The following is a 27,870-nucleotide window of genomic DNA, read 5'->3' as shown; positions in this document are numbered from 1 at the left end:
ATGAGATGCCAGTACTTTTTTTTTTTCAGTAGCTATTGCAAATAATTTAATATAGTAATAAATAGACAATTAGTAGAATCTGTTTTAAGAACAAGATGGCTAAAAGGAAAAATAGTGCCAAGGAGATAGAGAAGAGAAAGAAACTCAAGCAGGAACAACAGGACAAATTGTTGTCTGCTGGTGTGTTCAATAAGAAACAATCTCTTGAGACAGATCAAGACGATGAGCATGCTTGGGAAAATGAAGAACAAGACTATGAACTTAGACCTAGAAATGTGGCTAAAGCTGTAGTTGAAGGATTACCCATTAAAACTAGTGATGGGAAAATAGAACGAGTAGTGAGAGAAGTAGTTGCGGAAGTTGAAGAAGAAGAAGAAGTTGAACCTGAAGATGATAAGGCAGAAATCGATTCACAAACTCAAATTGAAGATGAAGAAGAAGACGAAGATTCACATTTAAGTCCTAGAGAAAGATTGAATAAGATTAAAGAAGAGATTGCAGATTTAGCCTCCAAATTAATTGAAGATCCTGAAGAAAATATTGCATGTTTAACTAGATTAAGAAAAATGTCTGAATCAAAAAATGTCATTACTAGTCAATTATCAATAATGTCACTTATACCTGTATTTAAATCATTAGCTCCATCTTATAAGATTAGACCTTTAACAGATACAGAAAAGAGAGAAAAAGTTAGTAAAGATATAATGAAACTTCGTAATTTTGAACAAAGTTTATTATCTAATTATGTTCAATATATTGATAATTTATCTAAACTTGCTAAAGTAAGTTATTCAAATTCTTTAAATAATTCTAAAATAAGTCCTCAGCAAATTAAGCTAGGTTCAATTGCATCCAAAGCCGCATGTGAATTATGTCTATCATCTCTTAGACATTTTAATCATCGTGCTGAATTATTTTCAATAATCATTAGAAGATTAAATAGAAAGCCTAGTCATGAAGATGATTTACAGATATTTACTAAATGTTTAAGAGGGTTAGAAACTCTTTTAAAAGATGATGAAGAAAATGGTGATATTTCATTTGATATAACTAAATTATTAATTCGATCTATTAAAGATAAAAAATTCCGAGTGGATGAATCGGTATTAAATATATTTCTTTCACTTAAAATTTTAGAAGATTATAATCCTTATGAATCAGAAAATCAAGCATCTCAAAAGCCCAAATTGAAAAAGAAAGATCGTGTACATATATCTAAAAAGGAACGTAAGGCAAGAAAGGAACGTAAAGAAATTGAAGAAGAATTACAAAAGGCTCAACATTCTATTACTGTTGAAGAACGAGAAAAGTATCAATCACAAATTTTAAAAGATTTATTAACATTATACCTTGAAATTTTAAAATCAGGTTCTTCAACCACTCCTAATGATGCAACTTTACTTATGGCATCAGTTCTTGAAGGTTTATCAAAATTTGGTCAAATGGCAAATTTTGATTTATTAGGAGATTTTCTTGAAGTATTACGAGAAATTATGACTGATATAATAGATGATCATAGAGAAGAAGGTGGACAATATGATGGGAAACAAATTAGAACTATACTTTTATGTATTGTTACTTCATTTTCACTTGTATTAAATCATCAATCAAATGGTAGATTACCCATGACTATTGATTTATCTAAATTTATTTCTAATTTATACTTAATTCTTGCAGATTTATCACTTGATTGTGATGTTGAATTTAGTCATAAATCTCTTCGATTAATGGATCCATTAAGTAATTCAAATGAAAAGCCTTCAGTTAATGTTTCTACTAAATCAGAACTTTTATTAAGATGTCTTGATTTCATTTTTTTCCGATCTAGAAATGGATCTTCATTCCGAGCTAATTCATTTATAAAGAGACTTTATATGGTATTATTACATACACCAGAAAAGACAAGTTTAGCAGGATTAAAATTTGTGGGTAAATTACTTAGTAGATATGATGAGAATCTTAAATATTTATGGAATACTGATGAATCTATAGTAGAAGGTTCATATATTCTTGGAATTGAACAACCTCATATTGATGTTGAATTAGAAAGATGTAATTCAGGAGCTGCTACACTTTGGGAAAATGTATTATTAGAGAATCATTATTGTCCAGTAGTGAGAGATGGTGCACGATCATTAATGAAGAATAGTAAACCCAACGATAGACGATAAATAGACATACATAGTATATTGTAAATATAGAATCTTAATGCATACATTATTACTATAAACTGTATATTATATATATATATATATTTACTAATAAACTGTATATACATGTATATATAGATGTATATATGTGTATGTTAGCCGTGTGCCACCACCCATTTTTTTCTTTTGCCTATAAATTATTATGGCAAAAAGTGTATTACCAATCTGTAATTACTATCTTAATTATATCATAGAATGTTAAGTACGCCAGTATTCTACTTGAATGTAGAAGAGAATTCCGCGGGATTGCCGCCTTATTCCGATAAGATTATTCTACCTTCATCAGTCTTACAAACCATTGTGGAAATAATACCGGAATCAGATTTACCTCATCCATTGATCTTTAAGATTACCAATGAACATAATGAAAAATTCACTTATGTAGGAGTTAAAGAATTTTCCTCGGAAGAAGGCATAGTTATAATGCCTAGTAAAGTGAAAACTATACTTTCAAAGCCTCAAAGTATAAATTTATCATTACAATCTAATATTCCTAAGGTTACTTCATTAAAGCTTAAACCTACTCAATTATATTCAAATATAACTAATTGGAAGTATTTTTTAGAAAGTGTATTATTGAAATATTATACAGTATTAACTAATAGACAATTGCTTATTATAGAAGATGGTAATTTCCATTATGAAATGAATATAGAAGAAATTAATGAATCTAATGATTCAAATATTGTGGCAAGTATAATTAATACTGATGTTACTTTAGATATAATACCTCTAAATGATGATATGGCCAATCAACAACTATTAGAATTTAATTCTAATCCTCATAATAATATTGTTGAAGTTAAATCTTCAATTATTGTAAATGATATTAAGTCCTTTCTTGGAGGCAAATTTATACCGAAGATATTTAAATTTGATATTACATCATTTACATCACCTAAAATTTATATTAAACTTGAATCTTCAGATTTATTCAATGTAGATCTTATTGGTGGATTTGATAAATTAACTAATCTTGAGAATTTCAAGTATACCACCATGAATCAAGATTCTAATATTGAACAGAATAGTATACCTTATAAGTATATTGAAGTTGATTTAAAAAGTGATGAAATAGTCAATAAAATAAATCGACATGATGAAGATGATGATGAAGATGATGAATATAAATTCATTTATTTTATTCCATTTACATGGGAACAAGATGCCGATATAACATTAAGTGTTAGTACTGAATTGGATTTGGATTCAATTATTAATCAAGAAGAAATAGAAATTAATGAAATCAGTGCATCACAAATACGATGTCAGAATTGTTTAAAAGTGATTGAAAAGGATAAATATTCTCTTCATCAAGCATTCTGTTTAAGAAATAATAAGAGATGTCCACAGTGTAATGAAATTTTCTTAAGAGTTATACCAGAAACTCATTGGCATTGTCCTCAAGATACTTTCTATAGTAATTCGACATTATTAAGATTCAAGCATCAAAAATTATTTCATTTACATCCTTATACATGTAATCAATGTTCTAAAGGAGGTAGTTATGATAATTTTCTTGATTTAGTCATTCATCATAAAGGTTCAGAATGTCCTAGTAAATTAATACAATGTCGCTTTTGTAAATTAATTGTTGCTCAAGAAGAATCTACGTATCAAGATAAGTTTGAGAATTTAACTCATCATGAGAATTGGTGTGGAGGTAGAACTAGTGAATGTTACAAGTGTGGACAAATCTTTCGATTAAGAGATTTTAAAAAGCATTTAAAAGTTCATCAATTACAAACTAAAGAATTCAATCAACTGATTAAAGTCAATTTCAATAAGTGTGCTAATGAGAATTGTATTAATTTAATTCAAAATTATAATAATAATGATTTAAATTTATGTGATATATGTTATGGACCTTTATATATTCAACAATTAGATCCTACTAATATTAAATTACAATCGCGACTTGAGAGGAAATATATAATGCAACTAACTAAAGGATGTGGACAGTCTTGGTGTAATAATAGATATTGTGTTAGTTCAGGGAATGGAGATCCTCAGGTTGTAGGGAAGAGTATTAAAGAAGTATTTCAATTTATTAATGCAGAATTACTACCACAAATCTACTATCCAACTTTGCCTATTAATAGTAAGAATAAGAATAAAACTAAAAATGATGGTGATAAGACCCTTAATAAAGTATGGTTCTGTGTGACAGAATCGTTAGCACACAAGAAACTGTTACTAGAAGTCTTAATAGAAGAGAGAATTTATGAGCCAGAAATGATATACAAGGCAGTCAATGAGAATAGTAATGAACAGAGTATAAGACAATGGTTGAGAGAGCACCAAGTGAAATAGTAGTAGGTTGCAACTTATAAATAGCAATAGATAAAAAAAGCAATTACTCATCTCTACTTTTACCTGATTGGGACAAATGGCGCACAGCGGAAAAATGCTCACTGTGGAGCCAGCCAACCGGCACGCGAACAGCACCCGTACCGTATCATACTATAGAATGTACTACAGTAGTATCATAGTTTATAGTATATATAGTGCTAGTATATTATTGTATTATGTTGTAGTATATGAGAAGTAGTAGTAGTAGTAGATACACTAGTAGTATATAGAACACACCACTGAATACAAAGAAATCACATATATCACAAATACACTATATCTCTACCCTCTCGTAATGCTGCGTCTACCCTCTCCTCGGCCATGTCCCCGAAGCGATGCTCGGCCGACCTGCACACGGCTCTTATCGCCACCACCGCTGGGGTTCCCTCCCTCCTCGGGGAATATATATCATTTAGCATATCTTTCTTCTTTAGGTTAATTATAAATTTCTTTCATAGTTTCTAACTAATAAACATCCACTACAAAACTCCAGTCTTATATCATATCTTGTTGATTAACTGGTTGATTAGTGTTTTGGGTATCTTTTAATTAGAATAAAATTTTAGAATTAATTTGTTAATTTATATTATCTCTCGTGCTTATCTTATTTCCTCCTTATCATGAAGTTATCTACATCGGTTGCCCTTTCTATTTTAGGGGCCTTAAGTGTTCAAGGTTTAGTTATCCCATCTGTTGGTGATATTATTGACGTGTTTGCTCTTGATGTTAAAAAAGTTAATGAACATGATGATCAACAAGTTGCTAAGGTTGATGCTATTCCTGTTAATTCTGCTCCTGCTCCAATTCTCGTGGATAAAGTGGCTGGTACTACTAAAGATGAAGCTCCTTTCTTTACTTTAGCTCAAAATATTATTCCTCATAGATATATTATCGTATTAAAGGAAGGAGTTTCTAAAGATGAATTAGATTTCCATAAAGAATGGGTTGCTTTAACTCATACTAATTCACTTTCTGATTTAAATAAAGATCATGAATTTTTCGTATCTACTAAAGATTTTAAAGCTGAAGGTGGTATTGTTGATAGTTTCCATATTGAAAACTTATTTTCTGGTTATACTGGTTACTTTTTAGAATCAACTATTGAATTAATTCGTAAAAATCCTTTAGTTCAATTTGTTGAACAAGATTCTATTGTTAATGCTTCAGAATTTGAAATTGAAAAGGGCGCACCATGGGGTTTAGCAAGAGTTTCTCATAGACAACCTTTAAGTTTAAATTCATTTAATCAATATCTTTATGATAATGAAGCTGGTAAAGGTGTTACATCTTATGTTATTGATACTGGTATTAATGTTGATCATGTTGAATTTAATGGTAGAGCTAAATGGGGTTCAACTATTCCTTATGGTGATCAAGATATTGATGGTAATGGTCATGGTACTCATTGTGCTGGTACTATTGCTTCTGATGCTTATGGTGTTGCTAAAGGTGCTGAAGTTGTTGCTGTTAAAGTTTTAAGATCTAATGGTTCTGGTTCAATGTCTGATGTTGTTAAAGGTGTTGAATTTGCTGCTCAATCTCATACTGCTGCTGCTAAGGCTAATAAAAAGGGATTTAAAGGTTCAACTGCTAATATGTCATTAGGTGGTGGTAAATCTCCTGCTTTAGATTTAGCTGTTAATGCTGCTGTTAAGGCAGGTATTCATTTTGCTGTTGCTGCTGGTAATGAAAATCAAGATGCATGTAATACCTCTCCAGCTGCTGCTGAAAATGCTATTACTGTTGGTGCTTCAACTATTTCTGATGTTAGAGCTTATTTCTCTAATTATGGTAAGTGTGTTGATATTTTTGCTCCAGGTTTAAATATTTTATCTACTTATATTGGATCTACTACATCAACTGCTACTTTATCAGGTACTTCTATGGCATCTCCTCATATTGCCGGTTTATTATCTTATTTCCTTTCTTTACAACCAGGTGCAGAATCTGAATATTTTGTTGCTTCTAATGGAGTTTCTCCAGAACAATTAAAGAAGAATTTAATTGCTTATGGTTCTAAAGGAGTTTTAGGTGATATTCCAGATGATGGAACTCCAAATATTTTAGCTTTCAATGGTGCTGGACACAATTTAACTGAATTCTGGGCTCCAGGTTCTAAAGCCGAACAGGTCTCAATCAAGAAAGGTAAACATGGTAGAAAACATAAATCTATTGAAAAGAAAATTGCTCACTTATTAGAAGATGTTGATGCTCCAACTGTTCTTGAAGAAGTTAAAGCATTAGTTGATGCTGCTTACAATAAGGTTCACAATTAAGTATTGGATAAATTAATTAATTCATTTACTTAATTACCCATTTCTTTCATTATTCCGGTTTGATTTTCATTTCTTTTTATTCCTGTGCTTTTGGCCGCCTCATTCTCTTTATATAGCTCTATGTAGTTTTTTATTCCTTATGTTTTATCATTTGTTAAATCAGCATTACATCATTTTATAGTAACAATAAATTGAGTTTATGTTATATGTCATATACCATATAATTGTGGTTGTTAGATGCAGGAATCATGCGCGCTACTGCTCGCTCCTACTAACACTTTTTTTTTGGTAGTGGAAATTTTAACAGTAGTGGCGATAACCAACCCTGTTTAAAGATCCCAGGACTTTAAGTACTAGTAGTTTTTTTTTAGAGTTTACCAGGACTTTAGTAATTATTTTTTCATTTAGTGGTGTTCAGTAGTATCACTGTAGAAGAGAATTTATTTGTGTGTTTGTTTGTTTGTGTTGATAGTTTGTATAGATCAGACTTACAATAGTGATAGAGACAGTTAGTAATCAATAAATAGAATCATGTCTACCCCAGCTAAGAGAAGACTTATGCGTGATTTTAAGGTATGTATTTAATGGTGTTTAACTTCATTTTTTTTTGTTGATGAGAAACTTGTAACTAACATTGTATGACATTTATAGCGTATACAGCAAGATGCACCTAGTGGAGTGTCAGCATCTCCATTACCGGATAATGTCATGACATGGAATGCCGTAATAATTGGTCCATCCGATACTCCATTTGAAGATGGTACTTTCCGATTAGTATTACAATTTGATGAACAATATCCTAATAAACCTCCTACGGTTCGATTCATTAGTGAGATGTTTCATCCTAACGTTTATGCAAGTGGTGAATTATGTTTAGATATCTTACAGAATAGATGGTCTCCAACCTATGATGTTTCATCAATTTTAACATCTATTCAATCATTATTGAATGATCCAAATATCAGTTCACCTGCAAACGTTGAAGCCGCAAACTTGTATAAAGACCATAGATCACAGTATGTTAAACGAGTGAGAGAAACTGTTGAAAACAGTTGGAAAGAGGATGATTTTGATGATGATGATGATGATGAAGATGACGACGATGATGAGGATGAAGCTTAGGCCTCACTCCATTTTGCATACATACCAGAACTCCAGCTCCTTCATACCCATGGCATTATTAGAGATATAGTATTATAACAATTTCGGGCTTGTATTTATCAAGCGTATTTATATATATAAGGTGCTTTACTTCTTAATCATACAATATTCCTAATGAATTAACTATATACATTTTTTTTCTATTTCAACCATAAGTAATACCATTTACGTCTCTTTGAATTTTCAAGCTCTAAAGCTGCTTTGACTTGACGATCAATTTCTGCTTTCTTTTCAGCTTCTAATTTCTTCTGTCTTTCTATTTCATGAGGGTCTTCCACTAAGAGTTCTTGAGGTTTACCTTCTTCTCCAATATTCTTATCTCTGTATATGGCAAAAATAGCTATAAATAATGTGACATATATGAAGAATTTGGTTACACCATCAACAGACTTTATATCGAATTGTTTTTCTCGTACTGGAGTTTCAGCTAATATCACTGGTTCTAATTTTTTAATGATAGTAGTTGGACTTGGATTAGTTGATTTGATTTCCGATGGAATTTTAAATGGTAAATCATAAGGTGCCTCATTAGTATTCCAATTATTAAATTCTTCACGACTTCCCCAATTACCATAAGCTATATAATAACCTAATAACTTATCTTGTTTAGTTAATTTAATCCATTTCTTATCAAATTTATCTTGTAATTCTTTTAATACTTGTCCTTGATGTAAAAGACTCAAACTTCCAAATTTAGTTGGATCTTCAAAAATAGGTGCAGTATCTATTGGTTGAGTACTATCATCAGATCCTGATGAGAATAAAGATCCAATATCTTTAACTGATTGAATGGCAAGTTGGGCTGCTTCCTTACGGGCTTCTTCGGGCAGCTTTGAAGTCGAATTATACCTGATCGGTATGTTAAACGCTACTGGCTTAGCCCCTCTTACTATATGGTTTCGTATACTTATCATTGTTGTATATTCTGATTCTGAGTGCTTTCTTTGTTCATCTAACTGCTTTTGAGATCTCCATTGAAAAATTATTCCCGTCTCCATTTGGCGCGCTACCAAGTGGTTTCCAAGAGTAGCTAGAGGTAGAGTAGAATAGAGTAGTTAGTCATGTGCAGTATCAAAGACCCATTTTTTTTGAAAAATCTACCGTACTTTCCTAACTTTCCTTACATAACCATACTATAAAGTCACATTCAAACAACATGTTACTTTCTAGAAGTATATGGACATTGGAGAAGTCATTAGTGTATCGAAATTTACGATTTTTTTCTAAATCTACTATAAATTTCAATACTATAAATACTTTTAAAGTTGCTATTGTGGGGACTGGACCAGGAGGATTCTATACTGCACATCATTTATTAAATAAGTCATCTCCAAATATACGGTTTGAATTAGATTTCTTTGAACGATTACCTGCTCCTCATGGACTCAGTAGATATGGAGTTGCACCAGATCATCCTGAAGTTAAGAATTGTGAAGAATATCTTGATAATATATTTTCAACTCAAGATTCAAGACATAAAGTTAGATTCTTAGGTAATGTTGAAATAGGTAAAGATATAAGTTTAAAAGATTTAGAATCTCATTATAATTCTATTGTTTTATCTTATGGTTGTACAAATTCTGATAATAAATTAGATATACCAGGTTCCGAACTTTCTGGAGTTATAGCTGCTAGACAATTTGTTAATTGGTATAATGGTCATCCTGATTATTATGAAAAGGATAATTTATTTATTCCTCCTCCATTGGATAAAATATCAGATGTGACTATTATTGGAAATGGTAATGTTGCCTTAGATGTAGCTCGAGTATTGTTAGCTGATCCTAAAAGTCATTGGGCTTCAACCGATATATCTGAAGATGCTTTAAAAGTATTGAAAACTAGTACAGTAAAAAATGTTAATATTGTTGCTAGAAGAGGTCTTTTGGAATCAGCTTTTTCTAATAAAGAAATCAGAGAATTATTTGAACTTTCAAGTCATCAGAGTATAAAGTTTTTCCCTATAGAACAAAGTGAATTTGATAATATTGATACTACTAAATTAGGTAGAGTTGATAAAAGGAAATTGAGCATTATTGAAAAATACTCCAAGGCCACCTCAGTTGAAAATCCAGAAAAGACTTGGTCATTACAATATTTAAAGAGTCCAATTGAATTTATACCTAATCCACACAATGAATCTTTACTCTCAGGTACAAAAGTTGTTATTAATCAATTGGATCATGATTCATTAACTCAACAAACAAAAGTTAAACCTACAAGGGCTACGGAAATTATTAAAAATGAACTTGTTATTTTATCTATAGGTTATAAAGGTACATCTATTGAAGAATTTAAAGATATAGGTATCTTATATGACAATGGGAAACTTTATAACAAACAAGGTAGAGTGTTATCAGTGGAATCAAAGGGTAAGGAGGAACATTTGCATGTATATAAGAAAGGATGGTATACTTCAGGTTGGATTAAGAATGGTCCTAAGGGGGTGATAGCTACCACTATGATGGATTCATTTGATACAGCTGATAAATTATTAACTGATTTATCCAATGGAATTTATTTAGATTGTGTTAAAGATAGTGATGTAACTGATTTGTTACAAGACAAACCCATTGTTAAGTGGGAAAATTGGAAACAGTTAGATGAATATGAATTACTCAAAGGTAAGCAAATGGGAAAGTCTCGGTTTAAAGTATGTAATAGAGAAGACATGTTAACTACAGCTTGTAAATAGTATAAATTAGTATAAATTAGTATAAATTAGTATATTAATAATTATCTAGAATGTCTCCTTTTCAGGATTACACCCGGAAATTTTAATAAAATAGTAAGTATGTTCGTATTTACCAAAATATTCAGGCCAAAGTTTAGTATTACCATAACGAAAAGATGTGGCATTTACTGGAGCATTAGGATCATAACTTTCTTCTATATCTTCTACTTCTTCTTCTACTTCTTCTATTTCAGTGTCACTATCAGATTCACTATCCTCTTCCAAATCTCTCTTTTCTAATCCTCTTCTTACCAAATATTGAGGTTTATGTGGTATATCTCTTTTATCAATATAATATTGAAAGCCTGAATGATGAAATGCTTTGGTAGGTGGTAAAGTTGGAACCACATCATTATAATGAACTACTCTTATTAATCCTCGATCAAAATCCTGTTTATTATAAATCTTATCTGAAATTCCTTCAGTATTAAAGATTTTATCAGAAAATTGTGCAAACTTTTTATTGCCAACTTTTGGAGCTCCAAAACTAACAACTAATGGATCATAACCTAATAACAGAAATTCAATACCTGTTAAAGTTGATAATGCAGCTCCCATTGAATGACCGACAATGACTAATTGATAATCAGGATATTTTTTAATTTGTGAAAGAACTCCTTCAATTAATTCTCCACTATTTCTTCTTAAAAAGTTATAAAATCCTCTATGAACTGTACATCCTTTACAAGTAGTATCCTTTACAGTAATCTTTGAAAATTCCTCTGTTGAAGATAAAGGTTTATACTTAACAGGTACAAAATCTAAATTACTTATCCAATCTGTAGTTGAAGCTGTACCTCTAAAAACCATAATTAATCTCTTTGAATTATGATCTATAGCAAAGTATCCAGATCCAACTTCTCCCCAATCATTGTAATTAAATGTTCGTTTAATTTCAATATCTTTATATTGTTTATAATTACATTTTACTAATGGACAATGAGAATTTCGAGCTCCCAATTTTCCTGTTGTTAAACCATGTTGAATACAATAAGCATAAGATGCTAAACCAGCAAAATGAACCAATTTTCTATAATCAGTTGGAAATTCTCCATTCTCATCTCCTACTGCAAATGACTCATGAATTTCACGACTGAGAATAGCAGCTGAATTAACTTCAAGCCCACTAAATAACAACACTAATAACCACAGAAGTTTCATGGACCTGGTTCTGGTTCTGGTTCTATTTCGCTAATTAGCTGACATCTTATCTGATTGATTTTCTCATACCTCATTCTCAGTATTTATACTTGACTATTTATCCTGCTTAAGCTCTTCTTACCTCATTTTGTCTTTACGCACTTGGTATGCATTACCATATCTTTTTTCTTTCCTTTAATTGATGGTATATAATATGCAAAATGCAACCATTTTATTATTATGCTTGCCAAACTATTTACATCTCAGTTCTTGATGGAATTTGTTACATCGTACACTACAATAGAAAAGTCCACATAAATGACATCTTGAATAATTAGAAGTAGAACCACAAATACAACAAAGTCTAACACGCGGTCTATACATACGACCTTCTACTTTCCTTTTCTTTTTCCTTGGAGCTTCTACTTCTGAGAAATCAACAAATTGATAATTTAATCCTAATATAGTATTTATAGACATTAAATTTCTTTCTTCTTCAAAATACAGATTGAGATTACGACGTGCTGATAAAATTTTTTTTGTAGATGGAGTATTACCTAATCTCAATCTTTTATTTTGATCAATTTCATGAGTTGGATTATAACAAAAATTCTTGGGTAATTCAAAATTATTAGATTCTTTACTAAGATCAACAATTCTTTTAGATACAACTCTTTCTAATTGAATTTGTTGGGCCGATTTTAAGGGTCCATCTGAACCTGTCAGTGCTCCATTGATTTGTGTTTGAATATTCATTAATTGGTTAACATTATAATTCACTTTAGCTCTACCCTTTTTATTGGTACTCGACTCTTCATCATCACCATGACCATTCCTATTCATCAGTCTAGCTGATAAATTTATAGTCGATGTGAAATATATAGTAGAGCTTTTAGCATTGGTAGACTTTGGTATCTCTTCAACGAGCATGTTACACTTCGACTTCAATCTTGTAGATCAGATATGTTACAGTTTCCATAAATTATACAAATTGATATAGATATTTATTTGCTAGTGGTGGTGCTTGTGTGCAGGTCCACATTATAAATTTTTACACTTTTAATGATTAGTAGTTACAAGTGGTGATTACATGTTATATAGTAGTTAAAAGATGGATCTCAGTTAAATATGTCATGATCTCATTAATTTGGTAGAGACTGTTAAACCATTCAAGTGTGGGATTGAAAATTAACTACAAATTAAGTTCAAGTTAATAAAGTCCATGAGTTGTCGTAAATTACATTGACTATTCTATACAGTATATACAAGATTCTACTTCATTAAAGATACTTAGTAGTTAGTGTACCTCTTAGTTGGAGTTATGCGATGTGAGATGTGATGTTATTTGGTGGATTGTTTACAGGTATAAGTCTATGATCAAATGGTAAATCATTTCTTCAGAGTTCCTGCACTTTCTCTAATTTCTTCACTAGTAAATGGTTGATCTTCTCTAGCTTTATCTAACATTGGTTTAACAGTTTGTTTAGCTAATGCACTATTCACACATGTTATATAAGTATCCCAAAATTCAGTACATTCATTTTCAAGCGATTTCCCCTTTAAGAACTTCTCAGTATACCATTTATTAAAGCAATCATCATACTGAAGCTTTGCATCTGTGCATTCTGGGGCAAAGGATACAGACATTATATTACCCATCCCTTTTTGGTTTATTGAAATTGTTAATGATACTAGTTAATCACTGTTCGTGGCAATTGGTACCTAACCTGAAAAATGTGCTAGTGATGATCGCAATTTCAATGGCTTTTACAGGTTTTGTGGAGTTAACCTGTAATATGCCCCATAATAAATTATATTATTTATATAATTACCATTATTTGCTAACATATTACTATAAGTAAAAGACTAGACAAGTTTGTATTGGTGTACCAATTATACTAATACACTTTACAAACTCTGAATGAGTTCTGAATAAATCCTGTAGAAGTATTATATGAATCCCACTAGTCTTAAAGCTTAGCTTAAAGCTCCCATCTGATAACTGGGTGCGAGTCGCGAGTAGCACAAAAAAGCCGAAGTAAATAAATAACAAAATAGTAAATAAATTAAAATTAAAATTAACATAACAACGACTACTCACAAAGAATTGCCAGTATATGATGAAGAGGTATTCTATTGCTCCATCATCGTCTAGAAGAAAGTCGACTATAAGGCCAAGTTTTGGAGATGATAGTGGTAATAGTAGTAATTCTAGTGCTCGAGAAGAATTAGAAAGATTAGAACAAGAAACAACTTTAGTACTACAAGAAATTGATAAAAATATTTCTCGAGCTAATGCTATAATAAATGATCGATTAATTCCTATAATTAAAGATTATTCTGAAGAAAGTAAAAAAGTTTGGAATAATGCAGGATTTTGGAAAGTATTCTTTGAACAATCAGCTAATGTAGAATTAAATAGTTATGAAGATCCAATAAATTTAGATGCAGCTGTTAATACTATAAATAATGCAAGAGTTAATCTTTTTAATGATGATGAAATTGATAGTGAAAATGAACCTGATGATGATGATGATCAACAAATCCCTCTAGGTGAGAAAGAAATTGAAGAAAAGAATCATGGTAACGAATTCATTAAACCAATTCTGAAACCATTACAAATCGAAGAAGAAACTCCTACTTGGTCTACTGATCAAGCAAAAGTTCAACAAAAACATATACAATCATCTACTCCACAAACTCATAAACGTCCTTCATCATTAGTACCAAGTTATAATAGATTAGCTAAAAGATATGATTCAAATGATAGTTTAGGTATACAAAATCCTCCTATATTAACAAGTATAGAATCATCAAATTCCCCAATAAATCGATCACCTGGAAAAATTCAAACTATAAGACAATCTCTTGATGCATATCATAGAGTTTCAATATCACCTAAAAAGAATTGGTCGACTCCACGTCCAATCGAATTAGATAATCAAAATAAACGATCTTCACTTATTCAAGAATTATTATCATCTCCAACTTTACCAGAACCTCCTATATTACAATCTGAAATAGGTAATTATCCTTCATCATCATCAGGAAGAGCTAAAAGTCAAGAACCTCTTGATGGTGCAAGATTCTCACCAATTTTAGTTGAATCAGTGTTTTCTCCTGAAAAGAGAGCTAGAAATACAATTTCACCACATAAATCTCAAGAAAATACCATGCAAAGATTTCCAACAACTCCTAAATTTGTAGAAAGATTAAGTGGAGGTAAAGTTGATATAATGAATACTCCATTAGGGGTCAGATTAAGATTTGGTGAAGAAGAAGATAGTGATCTTCAACCTCCTGAATTACAGAATATTGTATTGACAACTAGTGAAAAGGATAAAGATAAAGAAATAGATATAGAAGATATACCGGTTCCTCAATTAGAAACCATTGAAGTAGGATCAAAGAAAAGAAATACATCATCTGATAATACACCTAATAAGAAAGCTAAGCCATTGGAAGTAGGAGATGATAATGAGAATGTCTTTTTAGAAACTAATTCTAATAGGGGTCAATCAGCAGGATCGACTATCTATCATTCATTAATAAATCAGAATGATAATAATAGTCCTTCTATAGAAAATACAAATCATTCCCATCAATCACAGTCCAGATCCATCTCTCAAGTATTTGATGAAGTAATTTCACGAATAGCTAATAGAACTTCAACAACTCCAAAGAAAACAGTGACTACAACTACAACTGCAACTACTAATACAACTACAAATGCTGATTCTGCTTCAGGTTCAGCATCTAATACTGCGGGAGAAGTTACTGACTTATTCAAAGATGTAACCCCCAATGAGGAGAATATTAGTATAGATAATACAGAGAATACTGGTGATTTAGGACCTTTAAGGGAAAGATGGAGAAATCTAAGTAAGAGAGACTGAGAGATAAATACAGTGTAACATTAATTTAATCGTATGTATATTCAAAACAAATGCAGTAATACATAAACATCAAGCATTCTCATGTAGATCTAATAGAAAATGTAGAAGTGGTTATCAATTCTTCTGAATGGTACGGATTTTTCAATGCAAATTTATTGTAGTATCTCTATTAATTCTTATGATATAAATTGTCAGTTTTTCTGGGGCACGATTAATTTTGCATACTCGTATCTAATAAATGAAATCTTTTGCAATTAAATATGACCTTTATCTTTGTTTAAAGTATAATAACAAGACTACCTGTACCTTTATGCGGCAATGGGTTACCTTACGCCACAATATTTATCAGCTGGGAGTTTAAAACTAATTACGTTTTTTGATCATATCATCAAAATCTATCTCTCGTGCGGTATCCTATTTCTGTGTAAACAATTGAGCTTAGCTCGAATATCCAATTTATCCCAACTTTGGTGCCTAGTCCAGTTGGCGCAGTTAAGGACCATTTGATGTCCAATACCATAATAATGCTACAGGTCGACTTTAGCAAGTAATCGTACTTGTCTTTACATTAAGATCTCTGTATATTGCATAATTCTATATAAATCTAAATAAACACATTTCGTAGGATTTACCTCATATTTATACGATATTGTTTAGACCGGAATAAACGCCTACTCGGGGGTTTATTCCCTTATTGATGAAATTGTATTATCGTTGTATTTAACCTTATTCACTTACTTCTATTGCGATTCATAAGTGTTATGATTGACTTTAAGCGTATATCTGACAGATAGGACATTTGCATATCGGCTTTACACTAATTGAACCCGTCCTTGCGACAAATGTCCGATGTGGTAACAGTTTAATTGATTCTTTTTTGTGTGCACAAAAAAATAAATCTGTATTTTATGCCGCAAAAAGATAATTTTTCAATATATGATATATCACTATAAGAACAAAGATTCGGTAAGTTTTAAAAAATAGGCAAAGTTTTGTTTTAGATTTAAGGTCTGAAGCATACTCAAAAAATGGAAGATGATCTACCTTTAGACATCTTACAAGAAAGATTGAAAAAGATAATGATTAGATTCTTTAGCAATCAAACAAATAGGCAAAATTTGCTTAGAACAGCCGCATATTTAGATAGTAGTGAAGGAATTCTTAGATCCAATAACTCACAACTTCAGAATAGCCGTATAAGAGGCATGACAGAAATAGAAGATGCTTTAGTAACAAGACGAAACATTCGAAAAATTGTCTACCAAATTATACATGCTCAATATTTCATTTCTCCACCACCATTTATACAAGTGGAAAGATCATTCGCAAATAATCTAGTATACCCCTTCATTTGTAATCAGGCACGGAAAGAAGCAATAAGGTTGTTAACTTTATTATCAAATGGTAATTTATCATATTACGAAAATGCAATAGGTGTATCAATGCTCTTCAACCTCACATTACCAACACATTTGAATACTACTGGTTTTAATGAAAATACTAATATGGATTCTAGGAAAACAAAAGGGACCGTCTCCCAAACATATTCAAATTCATATCATAGATCAATCCCTAATCAATTTTATCAACCAGGTATGTTCGATAATGAATCATTTCAAGAAAATGAAGCTTTGAATGCTCAACAAATTCCAATCACTTTTGAACAATTAAGAGCTATGCAATCCTTATCATTTGACCTTCTTGAATTGAATGTGACAAATTCTATAGAATTCCACTTACTGACGGATATCCACCTTACTATTTTAAATCCAGTTGCGTCTTTGTTAAACTCGATTTTTAGAAGAAATAGGCTATTTAAAGATGTTACCGTTTTATCCCAAACACCGGTTCATTCTTATATTATTCCGGATTTTATTTTCCGGTTAAGAACTTCCAGAGGTAACTATTATTTACCTATAGAGGTAAAGTTTGGAAATCTAGATAGGGCCTTTGAAGCTGCTAGAAATGGTAATTTAAACGATATAGCTGAGTATGGTGCACAGATATCCAGCCAGGCGTTTAGCTGCTATTCGCCAATGGCATTATTAATTAGCGAAAAATACTTAATTGTATTTAAAATTCCATTTGACCTTGAAAGAGGTAGTTTAAAAAATCAATTCTTTGAAAACGTACTCGAGGATGAACGTACAATTAATGAAGATGACTATAAACTAGGAAATTTTGATGTAACAATAGTTGACCATACAAATGGGCGGAATCCCTTAGCCTTGACAATTCTTAAGCTAGCTTATGATAGATTCGAAAATTATTCTACAATAGAGGTGACGAAAGCTATAAATAAAATTTGGCTGGAACATGCCAAAACACCTGATATCAAAAGAATGAGAGCCAGAGCTCCTTGTTTACCAACCAATACTAGAATCCTATAACTTATTATCAAGATTGACGTAACTCGTTTGAAGTACTGATTGAGATACACAAGAGGGGACATACTTAGGTTTTGTAGTAAATACAGTCAAGGAATTGTGAATCTCGTATAATTATAGCATAGTACTCTAATTACTAATATGGACTGAGAAACCGTCAATTTGCATAAAACATATATACAAATTATATGGGAACAATTCCCTCTTTATATATAATATACAAAGCATTTGGCTATAAACCAAAACGCCGTAATTAGTTACATGTCTGATAGATTATTCGCATCTCTGATTTGGATATGTCGTGTACGAACAAATTGTCGCACCTCTAGCCGAATGAACTTAACCAAATAATCGCTTTGAGAAATATGTGGTAGCTATGCGTATTTTTTTCCTGGGGGTATTTCCTATAAATAGTTATCTAAACAAAGAGTAAAAGTCTCAATAAAGAAAATAGAAAATGTCTATTCTTATTCATTATATTTGAATTCTTTCCTCTAGGAAAATTAGGTTATTCTTGTATCGACGTCTTGAACAGAAGCATAATTAAGTCTCTTTGTAAGTTTACGGAGCGTCATAAGAGGATATGTAGGTTAAGTCAAACACTTCAACACATCAAAAAATCAAAACATCAAAACATCAAAATATCAAAATATCAAACCATCAAACCATCAAACTATCAAACCTGCAGAAGTGTTTCAGATATGTTTCAGATTACCCGCACAAGAATTATATAAAAAAGGTAGAATAATCTCATATATTTTATTAATTTAATATGATCTTTAACTTGTAAAATTGGTGTACTTTAGACTACCTGTATTTTCATGCCGCAGGAGGTTGCCATATGCTAGAATATTCAAATTTTATCAGTCGAATTAAAGAAACTGGGATAAATTAAAAACATATAAACTACATCGTTTGAACGTATTAACAAAATCTACTTATAATAGAAGAACGAACAGATGCGTATTGTTCCTTGGCCCGAAGAACTTAAGTTTAATCAAAGTCTCATTAAAAAATCAATCGAATCTTTGGTAAAACATTACAAAGACCCTACGTTTTTACTCTTAGACGAAAGACGAGACTCTGAGGAAATTAAAAATTGGAAAGTAGAACTTGAAGAGTTAAAGAAAGAGATCTATGCTTGCAAACATGGTAGAGTGTATAAAAATAGAATAAAATTGGTGTTCATAATTTCCTGTTTCCCTTTTATAAGTTTGAAGAATGAGGAATTAACATTGGATCGCTCATATACATCGTCTCCTCAGTTTGTCCAAGACCTAAATGATATCATCTATCGAATTATGGGTCGCCTATATCTTCAATGTCCATCAGAATCTACTAGATTTGTTGAAAAGATATTCTCTTTGACATGTTTTTTTAAATTTCCATTTCCCTCCGAACAACGTATTCCTTACTCAAAATACTTAGAATTTCCTAAACAATTTGGTATTACTGAAAGAGATAAAAAGAATGATGAAGCAAATTGTCCATCTACGGAATTCACAGCCACCTTCAATGAGTTTAATCCCAAACTTCATATTCAAGCAAAAAAACTTGCGGTTCCTGATTTAGAATCGATTATTAAGAACCTTAAAATTGATGTACATACAATAGAAACAACTCGTATATTGCAACTGTACGCTGGAGCCGGGGGGGGCGGGGACATTACTTGTGATTTCTATCCTCAATTTATATTTTTAATTTTCCAACCCATCCAACACCTATTAAGATACTACTATCCAACTTTTAATTATGAACAAACTCATGGAATAGAATTATTTCCTACAGTTCAACCACCTACCTTTATTTTCACAACAAATGACCATATTGTGCCTGTGATTATGAGATACGCAGGCTTACATAAAAGTTTCAATAAAGCTAAAAGACATAAAGATGTATTTTCAGTGTCTGCGGATGTTAGACGACTTGTCAACGAGCTTTTATATCTGATGATATACAGCCGGTCATTAATGGGATTTGTACTTGATGTTGATTCTGTATTAGTCGTAAGACTTTTATCATCCAAAGTAGTTGATACGGTAGTGAACCCTGCTGATGGAACCATTAGCAAGGAATTAGATTACGAAATCTTTTTATTGGATCACAGCCTCCATTATCCAATGGTTGGCCTTATCTTAAGTTCGTTCCTCGATAATTATTTCAAGACTTCTGCTTCCAACTCCGTTGTAATCACAAGAGAGATAAGAAGAAATTTAAGAAGTGAGTCTGAAGAACTCGAAGCTTCCAGACAAAGTAAAATAGAATTTGTTAAAAGACAGTACCTGAAACAATTTGAGGACTTTGATATCGCAAGAAGAGGAGGATATATCAATAGTGAATTCCCACACTTGTTTATCGAAGAAGAGTTCTATGAAAAAATACGAAATCTTCGGACGATAGAAACATTTACTTCCTCGGATTTTGAAATAGCGAAGGATCTGCACTTGACAGACAGCGAGGATATCGTACATGAATTCAAAGGTAAATTAGATGGTAGATGTGGTACTTTATTTGTGTACAAAGTATCGTATTCCAATGATGAAAATGAAGACTTTTATAAGTTGCTTTCTATATCTCTTAATAAATTTTTAAGCCATATGGTGGAATGTGTTTCCAAATTTGGTAAGTATAAGACAACATCATTCCAGTATAAGTACTTGTATACTGTCAATGATAATTTCCGATGTGCTTATTATGAAAGGGGGGATATAAGTGGATTTTCGTTACTACTATTTGACGATGCGCAGGAGCTTGATGAAGCAGATAAAGTTGAGGAATGTTAAGGTGGCCGCCAGTTTCTTTTGACAATCGGATCAAGAAGAAGCGTCAAAGGTTGAAGTGAAGAATTAGTAAGGGTTCATTTCTAGTTTTGGTATATGCTTGCTGTTTTACTTTTATGGAAAGTAATCAGCAATTCTCCGTCTTCATGTACTCTCTCCGTCCCTTACTAGCACAGGTTTATAGATTGCCTTTTATTAAAACTTAATCATATAAATATGTAGGAAAGGGTCTATATAAGTTTTGAAAATAATTATGCATTAATTCTTATGATATAAATTTTACAAATAATAAATATCTTAATTATTCTAAATTTAATAATTGCACTTCAAAAAATTATTTTCAACTAATAAATTAATAGGTATATCATTATAAATCTCTATATCATCAAAACTTTTTTCCACATTTCTTAAAATAAATTTATCATTTTCATTTCTATATAGGAATAAATTACTGTGATCATGTTGCATATTATATTCTAGATCAATAATTTCTTCTTCTTTATTTATTTTTATTATATTCAACCAATCATATTTAGGTAACTCGTCTTCATTTAAAACATATAAATTAATTGATTTTTGTCTGCAGCGAAGCATTCCATCCCAGGAGATAGCTATTCCCATAATAGCTATAGCCTCTAATACAGCTTCGAATATTTCATCTTTGCTACATTTTTCATAATGATTAAATCCAAATTGCTTTCTTCTATAAGTATATTCATCGCCTTTTATCACAACATAATCAGAACAATATCTATATACTAAATCTTTTAAAATTTCATTTTCATTTGTAACATCAATATATTCAATATTCAATTCTGTGCCATCATAAGATTCAAAATAATCATTACTATTTATTCGATATACTGGGATTTTTTCTTCCATTTTTTGCAGTTATTAATAAAAAGTATAGAAAAAAGTGGGCTTAGATGTAATTATATACTATTCGGGTAATAACTTACCTGTATATAATGCATATAGCAGATGGTACTCAAATTACTAATTTGGACCGTCAATTTCTATAAAATAATTACACAAATTACATGGGAACAAGGACATATTTATATAGGATATATGGAGATATACAAAGATTTGGTAATGAACCAGAACGCCGTAACTAATAAATTAGTTACTTCTCTAATAGATTATTTGCATCTCTATTATATGATTTGCATATGTCGTGCATATGGCTGAATACCACTATATACACAACATACGCCTGTATGTTATGTAACAGAGCGAATGACATTTTGCCGCGTTGTGATTGGCTGACGAACGTGATCTTAGTCAGGTGATCGTGGCCTGATGAGCTACTGTTGTATCCTGCATGTAGCGCTTTCCATTGTATATAAACAGATACGAAATCCACAATTAACTTATTTATGTGGGTTTTGAATTTATAGATTATCCACAGTTTTGATTTAAATCTCATCTTAATTTAATATAATATAATAGAAATATATAGTTGCAAAAATGGTTTGTTCTGCTGCTGAATGTGTTTGTGCTAAGAAATCCACTTGTTCTTGTGGTGCTCAACCAGCTTTAAAATGTAACTGTGATAAGGCTAGTGTTGAAAATGTTGTTCCAACTGATTCTGATGCTTGTGCATGTGGTAAGAGATCTAAGGATGCTTGTACTTGTGGAGCTCATGCTGTATGTGATGGTACTAGAGATGGTGAAACAGACTTCACTAACTTGAAGTAAGGAATTCGTACCAGTTTAAATGGTAAATTAATTAAATCATGAGTACAGAATTACTGTACGTGGGAATGAAGGTTGGCATTTACAAGAAAATCTAATATATTATGTTTATTTATTGCTTTTATTGACTATTAACAGTATTCTTAGTCCTTTTTATTTTTTAGTTTTTTATTTTATGTTCATTATGTATAATTTACAACTTATTTATTAATTCTTTATATTCAGTCTAGTGGTACTATTAGAAGTGTGCTGCTCACCTAATTAATATACATACATATATAGAAGTACTGCTTATAGTAGTCATTAGCTAATGGGTGCAAACGAGGTCGGCTTAGAAGACCCAAGACGAATGTCGCGCATCCCCATTCCCATTCTCATTCTCAATTCCCATGTCTGTCTGCGACATCACCGAGGGTGTCGATCGGCACCCCGGAAATGGCAGAGAGCAAACACAGTAAACTACAGTAAACCATAGTAAACCACACTAGTTAAGCAGATAAGATAGAACATTACTGATATGGCACGTCTATCTGGAATGCAACGTGAAGTGCTAAAGCTTTATCGAGGTTGTATAAGAATTATACGTACAAAGCCCATTGAGAATCAAGAGCATTGGAGACAGTTTGTACGAGAAGAGTTCAGGAAGAACCAGCACATATCGAAGAAACAGTTTAATGTCATAGAGCATTTAATCCGAGTAGGTCATAAACGATTTGAACAATATCTGCTGCCACAAATTAAGGATATACATTAACCATTTGATTTACAATTTACAATTTACAATTTACATAGTTAAATAGTCCCTGTACATATATACTTTGCATTATTTATATATTAATATACACTTAGGTAAAATAATCTTCAAATACCTTATCGGAATTACTCAATAATACTTCGGTAGTTTCACTACGATGACCCATATCTAACATTTCACGTTCACCAGTTTGATCACGAGCAATGGTAGGAGCAAACACTACTGATAAATTCTTAAATCCCATACGATTTACTGATGAATATGAACTGACTAAATTTAAATGTTTACATAACAAATATAATGTATGTTTGTTAGCACTAGGTAAACGATTAATAACTCTAATTTTTAATTCATGAATTCTTTTATCAGTATGAGCTATTGGAATTTGAGACGCAACTTTAATGAAATCATCATATAAAGCATATGGAATTAAAGGATCAGGTAATTTTCGGAAATATCTTTTAATAGCTGATGTTACAGCATGAATATCTCCATTCATAGTTTCTTCTAAACGTTGAATTTGTTTTTCATCTTGAATTGAATGAGCTGTTAAATTAGCAAAGGCGTTTTCAATATTTGAAATAGTTGAACTAGCCCCTGAAATCCTATAAATACCTTCAACATCTAATCCTCGAACTTCAACTTCTGCAAGACATTTAGTTACAATTAATGGAACTTGAACTTGTTCATAATCAGCTCGCTTTTGAATAGTTGAAGTAAATAATGGACATCCCACAACAATTGATGTTGTAGATCCCATTGCATTATGTGTACTACCAGAAGATGAACTATCATTACTACTATTAGTATGAAGTCCAGTACCATTAGATGATAAAAATGAATCCAAAATATTAGTTGATCTTGATTTAGGAAATTTCTTCTTATCTGAATTATCTTCACTATGACTTGGAACTCTTATTGATTGAGAAACATAATTTTGACTTAGTTTATTTTGAGAATTTTGTGGTAAAGATGTGGGTTGTGGAGGAGATATTGAAATAGGTTGAGTAGTTGGACCAGTTAATACTAAATGTGGACTATTAGTAGGTAATCCAATCTTTGGTCTTCTCCAAAATTTCAATCTAGTAGCCTTTTGAGTTTCAACATCTTCAATAACTGTTTCATTATAAGAATTATTTAATGTACTAGCAGTTGAATTAAGATCTTCATCAGTATGAGAGTGTCGAGGTTTCCTTTCATGAGTTTGAGTTTGATAACTCATACTTAATTTATCATTAGCTTCAATTAATAATAATTTCTTCTTTTCTAATTCTGTAACTTGTTTAAGTAAAGCATCATATGTTAAAGTTTCAGTAGCTACTTTAGATTGAATCAGTTTTAATTGATCATTTATCTTTAATTTATCACTAATTAACTTTTTAACTTCAGTTTCTAAATTAGTCTTTTGAGTAGATAATTGTCCAATTTCAAACTTTAGACTCTTAACTTCAAAATTATCATAATGAGCAAATTCGCTTGTTATGGTGGCTGTACCATTTGAATTAGTTGTTTCATGATTAAGTTCTAAACTAGTTAAGAATGGAGTATCAGAAGTTGATCTTATATGAAAATTTGGATTATTTGATGTATAACCATTATAAGCAGAAGTTCGAGGTGAAGGTAAAGGAGGAGTTGTAAATGCTGAAGCATTTGATACTGAACCATCTGAAACATGACGTGTATGACCTCTTAATTCTTCTTTAGATGATACTTTAAAGATTCCAAATTTACTACTGGTACTACCTCCTGAGGTAGATCGTTTATGTTTTAAACTAGCTAATCTAGGAGTTTTAATACTTCCCATTCTTGATATAGATGTTTGGCTTTGAGTTTCGGTATGATCGGATTCTTCCAAGTTAGATACAAGCGGTGTATTGATACCAAACCCATTATTATTATTGTTATTGTTGCTTTGAGTTCTTTGTTCAATGACTGGCAGACTGGCTTTCTTATCTTGCATATGCTTGAGATAAGCACGCTGTTCAGCCGCAACCAGTTCATAATCTACCCCTTCTAATCCTAAGCCCTTAGGAGTGGTTTGAATATCATCAAACTTAAACCGTTTCCCAGATTCATTATTAGGATAAGTTAATTTCTTTACTGGAGTCGATGGTAAAGGTAATTTAGGAGGGGGGGAACTCATAATTGAAGAATGAGGGGAGACAGCTATTTTTCTAGGAGTTTGAGTAAGGGTTGATGCACCATCTGATTCATTCTTTTCTTCTTCAATAGGTTCAGTGGCTACTTCATCATTAGTTTCTACTACTCTAGCTTGTCTATTGGCCTTAGCAAATGGTGAAGGACAATTTGATCTAGATTTAGGTTCTTCAATAGATAATGTATGACTTTTAACTGTATTAGTTGAAGATTCAGTAGTATTAACTGTAAGTTGAGATGAAGTTGAAGAATTTACTGGAGATTTAAGAATTGTATTAGTATTAGTATTATGAAATTCATGATCATTAAATTGATTTGGTGATAGTATTAATACATTTTTATTGGGTACTTCCAAGTGCAGTGGTTCAGTTGATTTGGTAGGGGTTACATCAACTGGAGGTTGTAATGTGCTGCCCTTAGGAGTAGCTGGAGTATCGACTAAATCTAAGTAAATGCCTTCATCAATGAAGTTATTGTTATTATTGGTGGTGGTGGTAGAAGGAGGTGGTTGAGGTCGACGTAATGATGAAATAGGAGCTTCTTGCTTACTTCTTAAAGAAGGTCTGGATTCAGTTGATGGAGCAGAATCATCATTATCATCACTATCATTTTGAACTTCTTCAATAGAAAAATCATTATTATCAGCAGATACCACCAGTGGTACTGGAGGAGGTGCAGGTAAAGTTTTATTTCTATGTAAACTAGAAGATGAATGATTGAATTCGGCTGTTAATAATGGTTCAGATTCCGTATTTGATGATGAATTAAGATAAGATTGTAAAAGAGAAGTACTTGAAGAATTCGATCTTTTATAGTCTAATGATGTCTTTGCCGGAGTAGGTTCAGGTTCAGGTATGACTGCAGGTACTGGAGGTTCAGGAGGAGGAGGAGTTTGTTGTTGTTCTTGTTGTTCCTGAAGTTGTTTTAATTTCTTCTTCGCATCATATCTCTTCTTCTTTAACATTAATTTCTCATGACAATCCATACAAAAGAGACCTTTTGACGTTCGAGCATATCTTAAATCTTCAATATTTTGTTTACATGATCGACATTTAAAACAATTTGAACAATAAGCTTGATCACCAGTTAATATAGCTAAATCATCAATCTTTTTCCCACATTGTTTACAATTATATGAACAATTTGAACAAATTAAATTTCCATTCCCCAATACAAGAAAATTGGAATTACAACCTAAAGAACTTGAACATTTTGAACATTTAAAACAATCAATATGCCACCTATCATCACCTAATTCATAAGCATGACCTTCATATATCAATTGATTACATTTTTTACAAGCTTGAAGGGAAAGGGGTGACTTTCGAGGAATAGCAATGTCTTGTGTAGATGACATTACAGTACAGTTGTTGATATTATGATGTGTGTGTGTTTGTTTGTCTGAATATTATAAAATAGTTTTGATTAAACTGTCAGGTTAAAGTGGTTCGAGTGAGTGTCTGATATTTCAGTGACGAGATCAGTGAGTAAGTGAGCGAACAACGAGTAATGAATAATTATTGAAGAATAATAAACGAGTTATGAATAAGTAGAATTAACTCAACACTGACTAGTAGACACTGATAGTCAATGATTATACCAAAGATTATAGACGAGCTAACAGACACGAGTTAGAGTGAGTAGATATCAGTTAAATGTTACTGAATTTGGAATGGACGGAGAGGACAAAAAATAAAATACTTGAAATAAAATAATTTAATTTAATACAGAAAAAAGAATAAATTAAAAAAAAAATAAAATAGAAACAAATACTGAATTAGTCAATAAATACATCTAACGGTAAGTAATTAATCATTGAAGATTTTAGTGGCTAACGTATTAATGAGAAATGTAGATATTACTTACTGTTACTATTACTATTACTGATACTATTATTTATACTGTAACTTTACACTTTACTATTACTTACTATTATCATTAGTAGTATTATTACTATCATTATTACTGTACCTGTGGCTTATGGTTATACTTAAATTTACTCGTACTCTTACTATTACTCTTATTGTCACCCTTACAATTACTATTACTATCACTGACACTTACTGACTGTCACTGTAATCGCATACCATTTGTACTTTATCTGATACAATTATATAGTCGGTAACTCTTGTCTCGCTTCGATCCTTGACGATAAACCCTGACGAGTGGAACAGACACGCACTAAGGCGATTCCGTGCAGCAACAAAATCCATATGTACTATACGAACAGTTCCACCTATATATATTCAATGGGCCCATATCCATTACATACATATTAAACTATACTATATCTATAGTCTATCATAATACTATGTTACACTTTTT

At 31.4% G+C, this 27,870-nt stretch overlaps 14 protein-coding genes across 14 annotated transcripts; 10 read left to right on the top strand and 4 right to left on the bottom strand. All coding sequences in view use genetic code 12, as the record gives it.

The window, feature by feature from the left end:
- The first annotated feature begins 66 nt into the window (after positions 1-66).
- RJT21DRAFT_119717 (uncharacterized protein) lies at positions 67-2,230 on the top strand. Its single transcript, XM_064881502.1, has one exon. The coding sequence runs from the start codon at positions 96-98 to the stop codon at positions 2,169-2,171; it is 2,076 nt and encodes a 691-aa protein (XP_064740295.1). The 5' UTR covers positions 67-95; the 3' UTR covers positions 2,172-2,230.
- An 86-nt stretch (positions 2,231-2,316) lies between these two features.
- Positions 2,317-4,817, top strand: RJT21DRAFT_139283 (ubiquitin fusion degradation protein UFD1-domain-containing protein). Its single transcript, XM_064883341.1, has one exon. The coding sequence runs from the start codon at positions 2,406-2,408 to the stop codon at positions 4,521-4,523; it is 2,118 nt and encodes a 705-aa protein (XP_064740294.1). The 5' UTR covers positions 2,317-2,405; the 3' UTR covers positions 4,524-4,817.
- A 182-nt stretch (positions 4,818-4,999) lies between these two features.
- Positions 5,000-7,039, top strand: RJT21DRAFT_119714 (proteinase B). The gene has a single exon (XM_064881501.1). It carries the CDS (start codon positions 5,183-5,185, stop codon positions 6,836-6,838), a length of 1,656 nt encoding a protein of 551 aa, XP_064740293.1. The 5' UTR covers positions 5,000-5,182; the 3' UTR covers positions 6,839-7,039.
- Positions 7,040-7,172: 133 nt separating this feature from the next.
- On the top strand, positions 7,173-8,048 carry RAD6 (E2 ubiquitin-conjugating protein). Its single transcript, XM_064881500.1, has 2 exons — positions 7,173-7,411; positions 7,490-8,048. Exons 1-2 carry the CDS (start codon positions 7,370-7,372, stop codon positions 7,958-7,960), a joined length of 513 nt encoding a protein of 170 aa, XP_064740292.1. The 5' UTR covers positions 7,173-7,369; the 3' UTR covers positions 7,961-8,048.
- Positions 8,049-8,452: 404 nt separating this feature from the next.
- Positions 8,453-10,694, top strand: ARH2 (NADPH-adrenodoxin reductase; the record flags this gene model as incomplete). Its single annotated transcript, XM_064882995.1, has 2 exons — positions 8,453-8,507; positions 9,265-10,694. The coding sequence occupies 2 exons, from the start codon at positions 8,453-8,455 to the stop codon at positions 10,692-10,694; spliced, it is 1,485 nt and encodes a 494-aa protein (XP_064740291.1).
- A 22-nt stretch (positions 10,695-10,716) lies between these two features.
- RJT21DRAFT_28308 (putative lipase) lies at positions 10,717-12,009 on the bottom strand. The gene has a single exon (XM_064884025.1). The coding sequence runs from the start codon at positions 11,892-11,894 to the stop codon at positions 10,740-10,742; it is 1,155 nt and encodes a 384-aa protein (XP_064740290.1). The 5' UTR covers positions 11,895-12,009; the 3' UTR covers positions 10,717-10,739.
- Positions 11,869-12,860, bottom strand: RJT21DRAFT_28296 (uncharacterized protein). Its single transcript, XM_064884024.1, has one exon. The coding sequence runs from the start codon at positions 12,801-12,803 to the stop codon at positions 12,126-12,128; it is 678 nt and encodes a 225-aa protein (XP_064740289.1). The 5' UTR covers positions 12,804-12,860; the 3' UTR covers positions 11,869-12,125.
- A 26-nt stretch (positions 12,861-12,886) lies between these two features.
- On the bottom strand, positions 12,887-13,745 carry RJT21DRAFT_119708 (uncharacterized protein). The gene has a single exon (XM_064881499.1). It carries the CDS (start codon positions 13,530-13,532, stop codon positions 13,263-13,265), a length of 270 nt encoding a protein of 89 aa, XP_064740288.1. The 5' UTR covers positions 13,533-13,745; the 3' UTR covers positions 12,887-13,262.
- Positions 13,746-13,885: 140 nt separating this feature from the next.
- Positions 13,886-15,844, top strand: ASK1 (Ask1p). The gene has a single exon (XM_064881498.1). The coding sequence runs from the start codon at positions 13,991-13,993 to the stop codon at positions 15,767-15,769; it is 1,779 nt and encodes a 592-aa protein (XP_064740287.1). The 5' UTR covers positions 13,886-13,990; the 3' UTR covers positions 15,770-15,844.
- A 953-nt stretch (positions 15,845-16,797) lies between these two features.
- Positions 16,798-18,159, top strand: RJT21DRAFT_113436 (uncharacterized protein; the record flags this gene model as incomplete). The annotated part of the gene is made up of 1 exon (XM_064880165.1): positions 16,798-18,159. One exon carries the CDS (start codon positions 16,798-16,800, stop codon positions 18,157-18,159), a length of 1,362 nt encoding a protein of 453 aa, XP_064740286.1.
- A 956-nt stretch (positions 18,160-19,115) lies between these two features.
- RJT21DRAFT_113435 (uncharacterized protein) lies at positions 19,116-20,939 on the top strand (the record flags this gene model as incomplete). The annotated part of the gene is made up of 1 exon (XM_064880164.1): positions 19,116-20,939. One exon carries the CDS (start codon positions 19,116-19,118, stop codon positions 20,937-20,939), a length of 1,824 nt encoding a protein of 607 aa, XP_064740285.1.
- Positions 20,940-22,269: 1,330 nt separating this feature from the next.
- On the top strand, positions 22,270-23,074 carry CRD2 (Crd2p; the record flags this gene model as incomplete). The annotated part of the gene is made up of 1 exon (XM_064881497.1): positions 22,270-23,074. A coding segment is annotated over exon 1 (226 nt), but the record flags the coding sequence as incomplete, so codon positions are not given.
- Positions 22,940-23,445, top strand: RJT21DRAFT_119699 (uncharacterized protein). Its single transcript, XM_064881496.1, has one exon. It carries the CDS (start codon positions 23,152-23,154, stop codon positions 23,386-23,388), a length of 237 nt encoding a protein of 78 aa, XP_064740283.1. The 5' UTR covers positions 22,940-23,151; the 3' UTR covers positions 23,389-23,445.
- On the bottom strand, positions 23,446-27,228 carry RGA2 (Rga2p). The gene has a single exon (XM_064881495.1). It carries the CDS (start codon positions 26,900-26,902, stop codon positions 23,480-23,482), a length of 3,423 nt encoding a protein of 1,140 aa, XP_064740282.1. The 5' UTR covers positions 26,903-27,228; the 3' UTR covers positions 23,446-23,479.
- Between the last annotated feature and the right edge of the window lie 642 nt (positions 27,229-27,870).

Source organism: Scheffersomyces amazonensis (genome assembly GCF_036850825.1).
Source record: "Scheffersomyces amazonensis strain UFMG-HMD-26.3 chromosome Unknown RJT21scaffold_2, whole genome shotgun sequence".
In the NCBI taxonomy this organism is placed as follows: domain Eukaryota; kingdom Fungi; phylum Ascomycota; class Pichiomycetes; order Serinales; family Debaryomycetaceae; genus Scheffersomyces; species Scheffersomyces amazonensis.
This window is presented reverse-complemented; position numbering and strand designations above follow the sequence as displayed.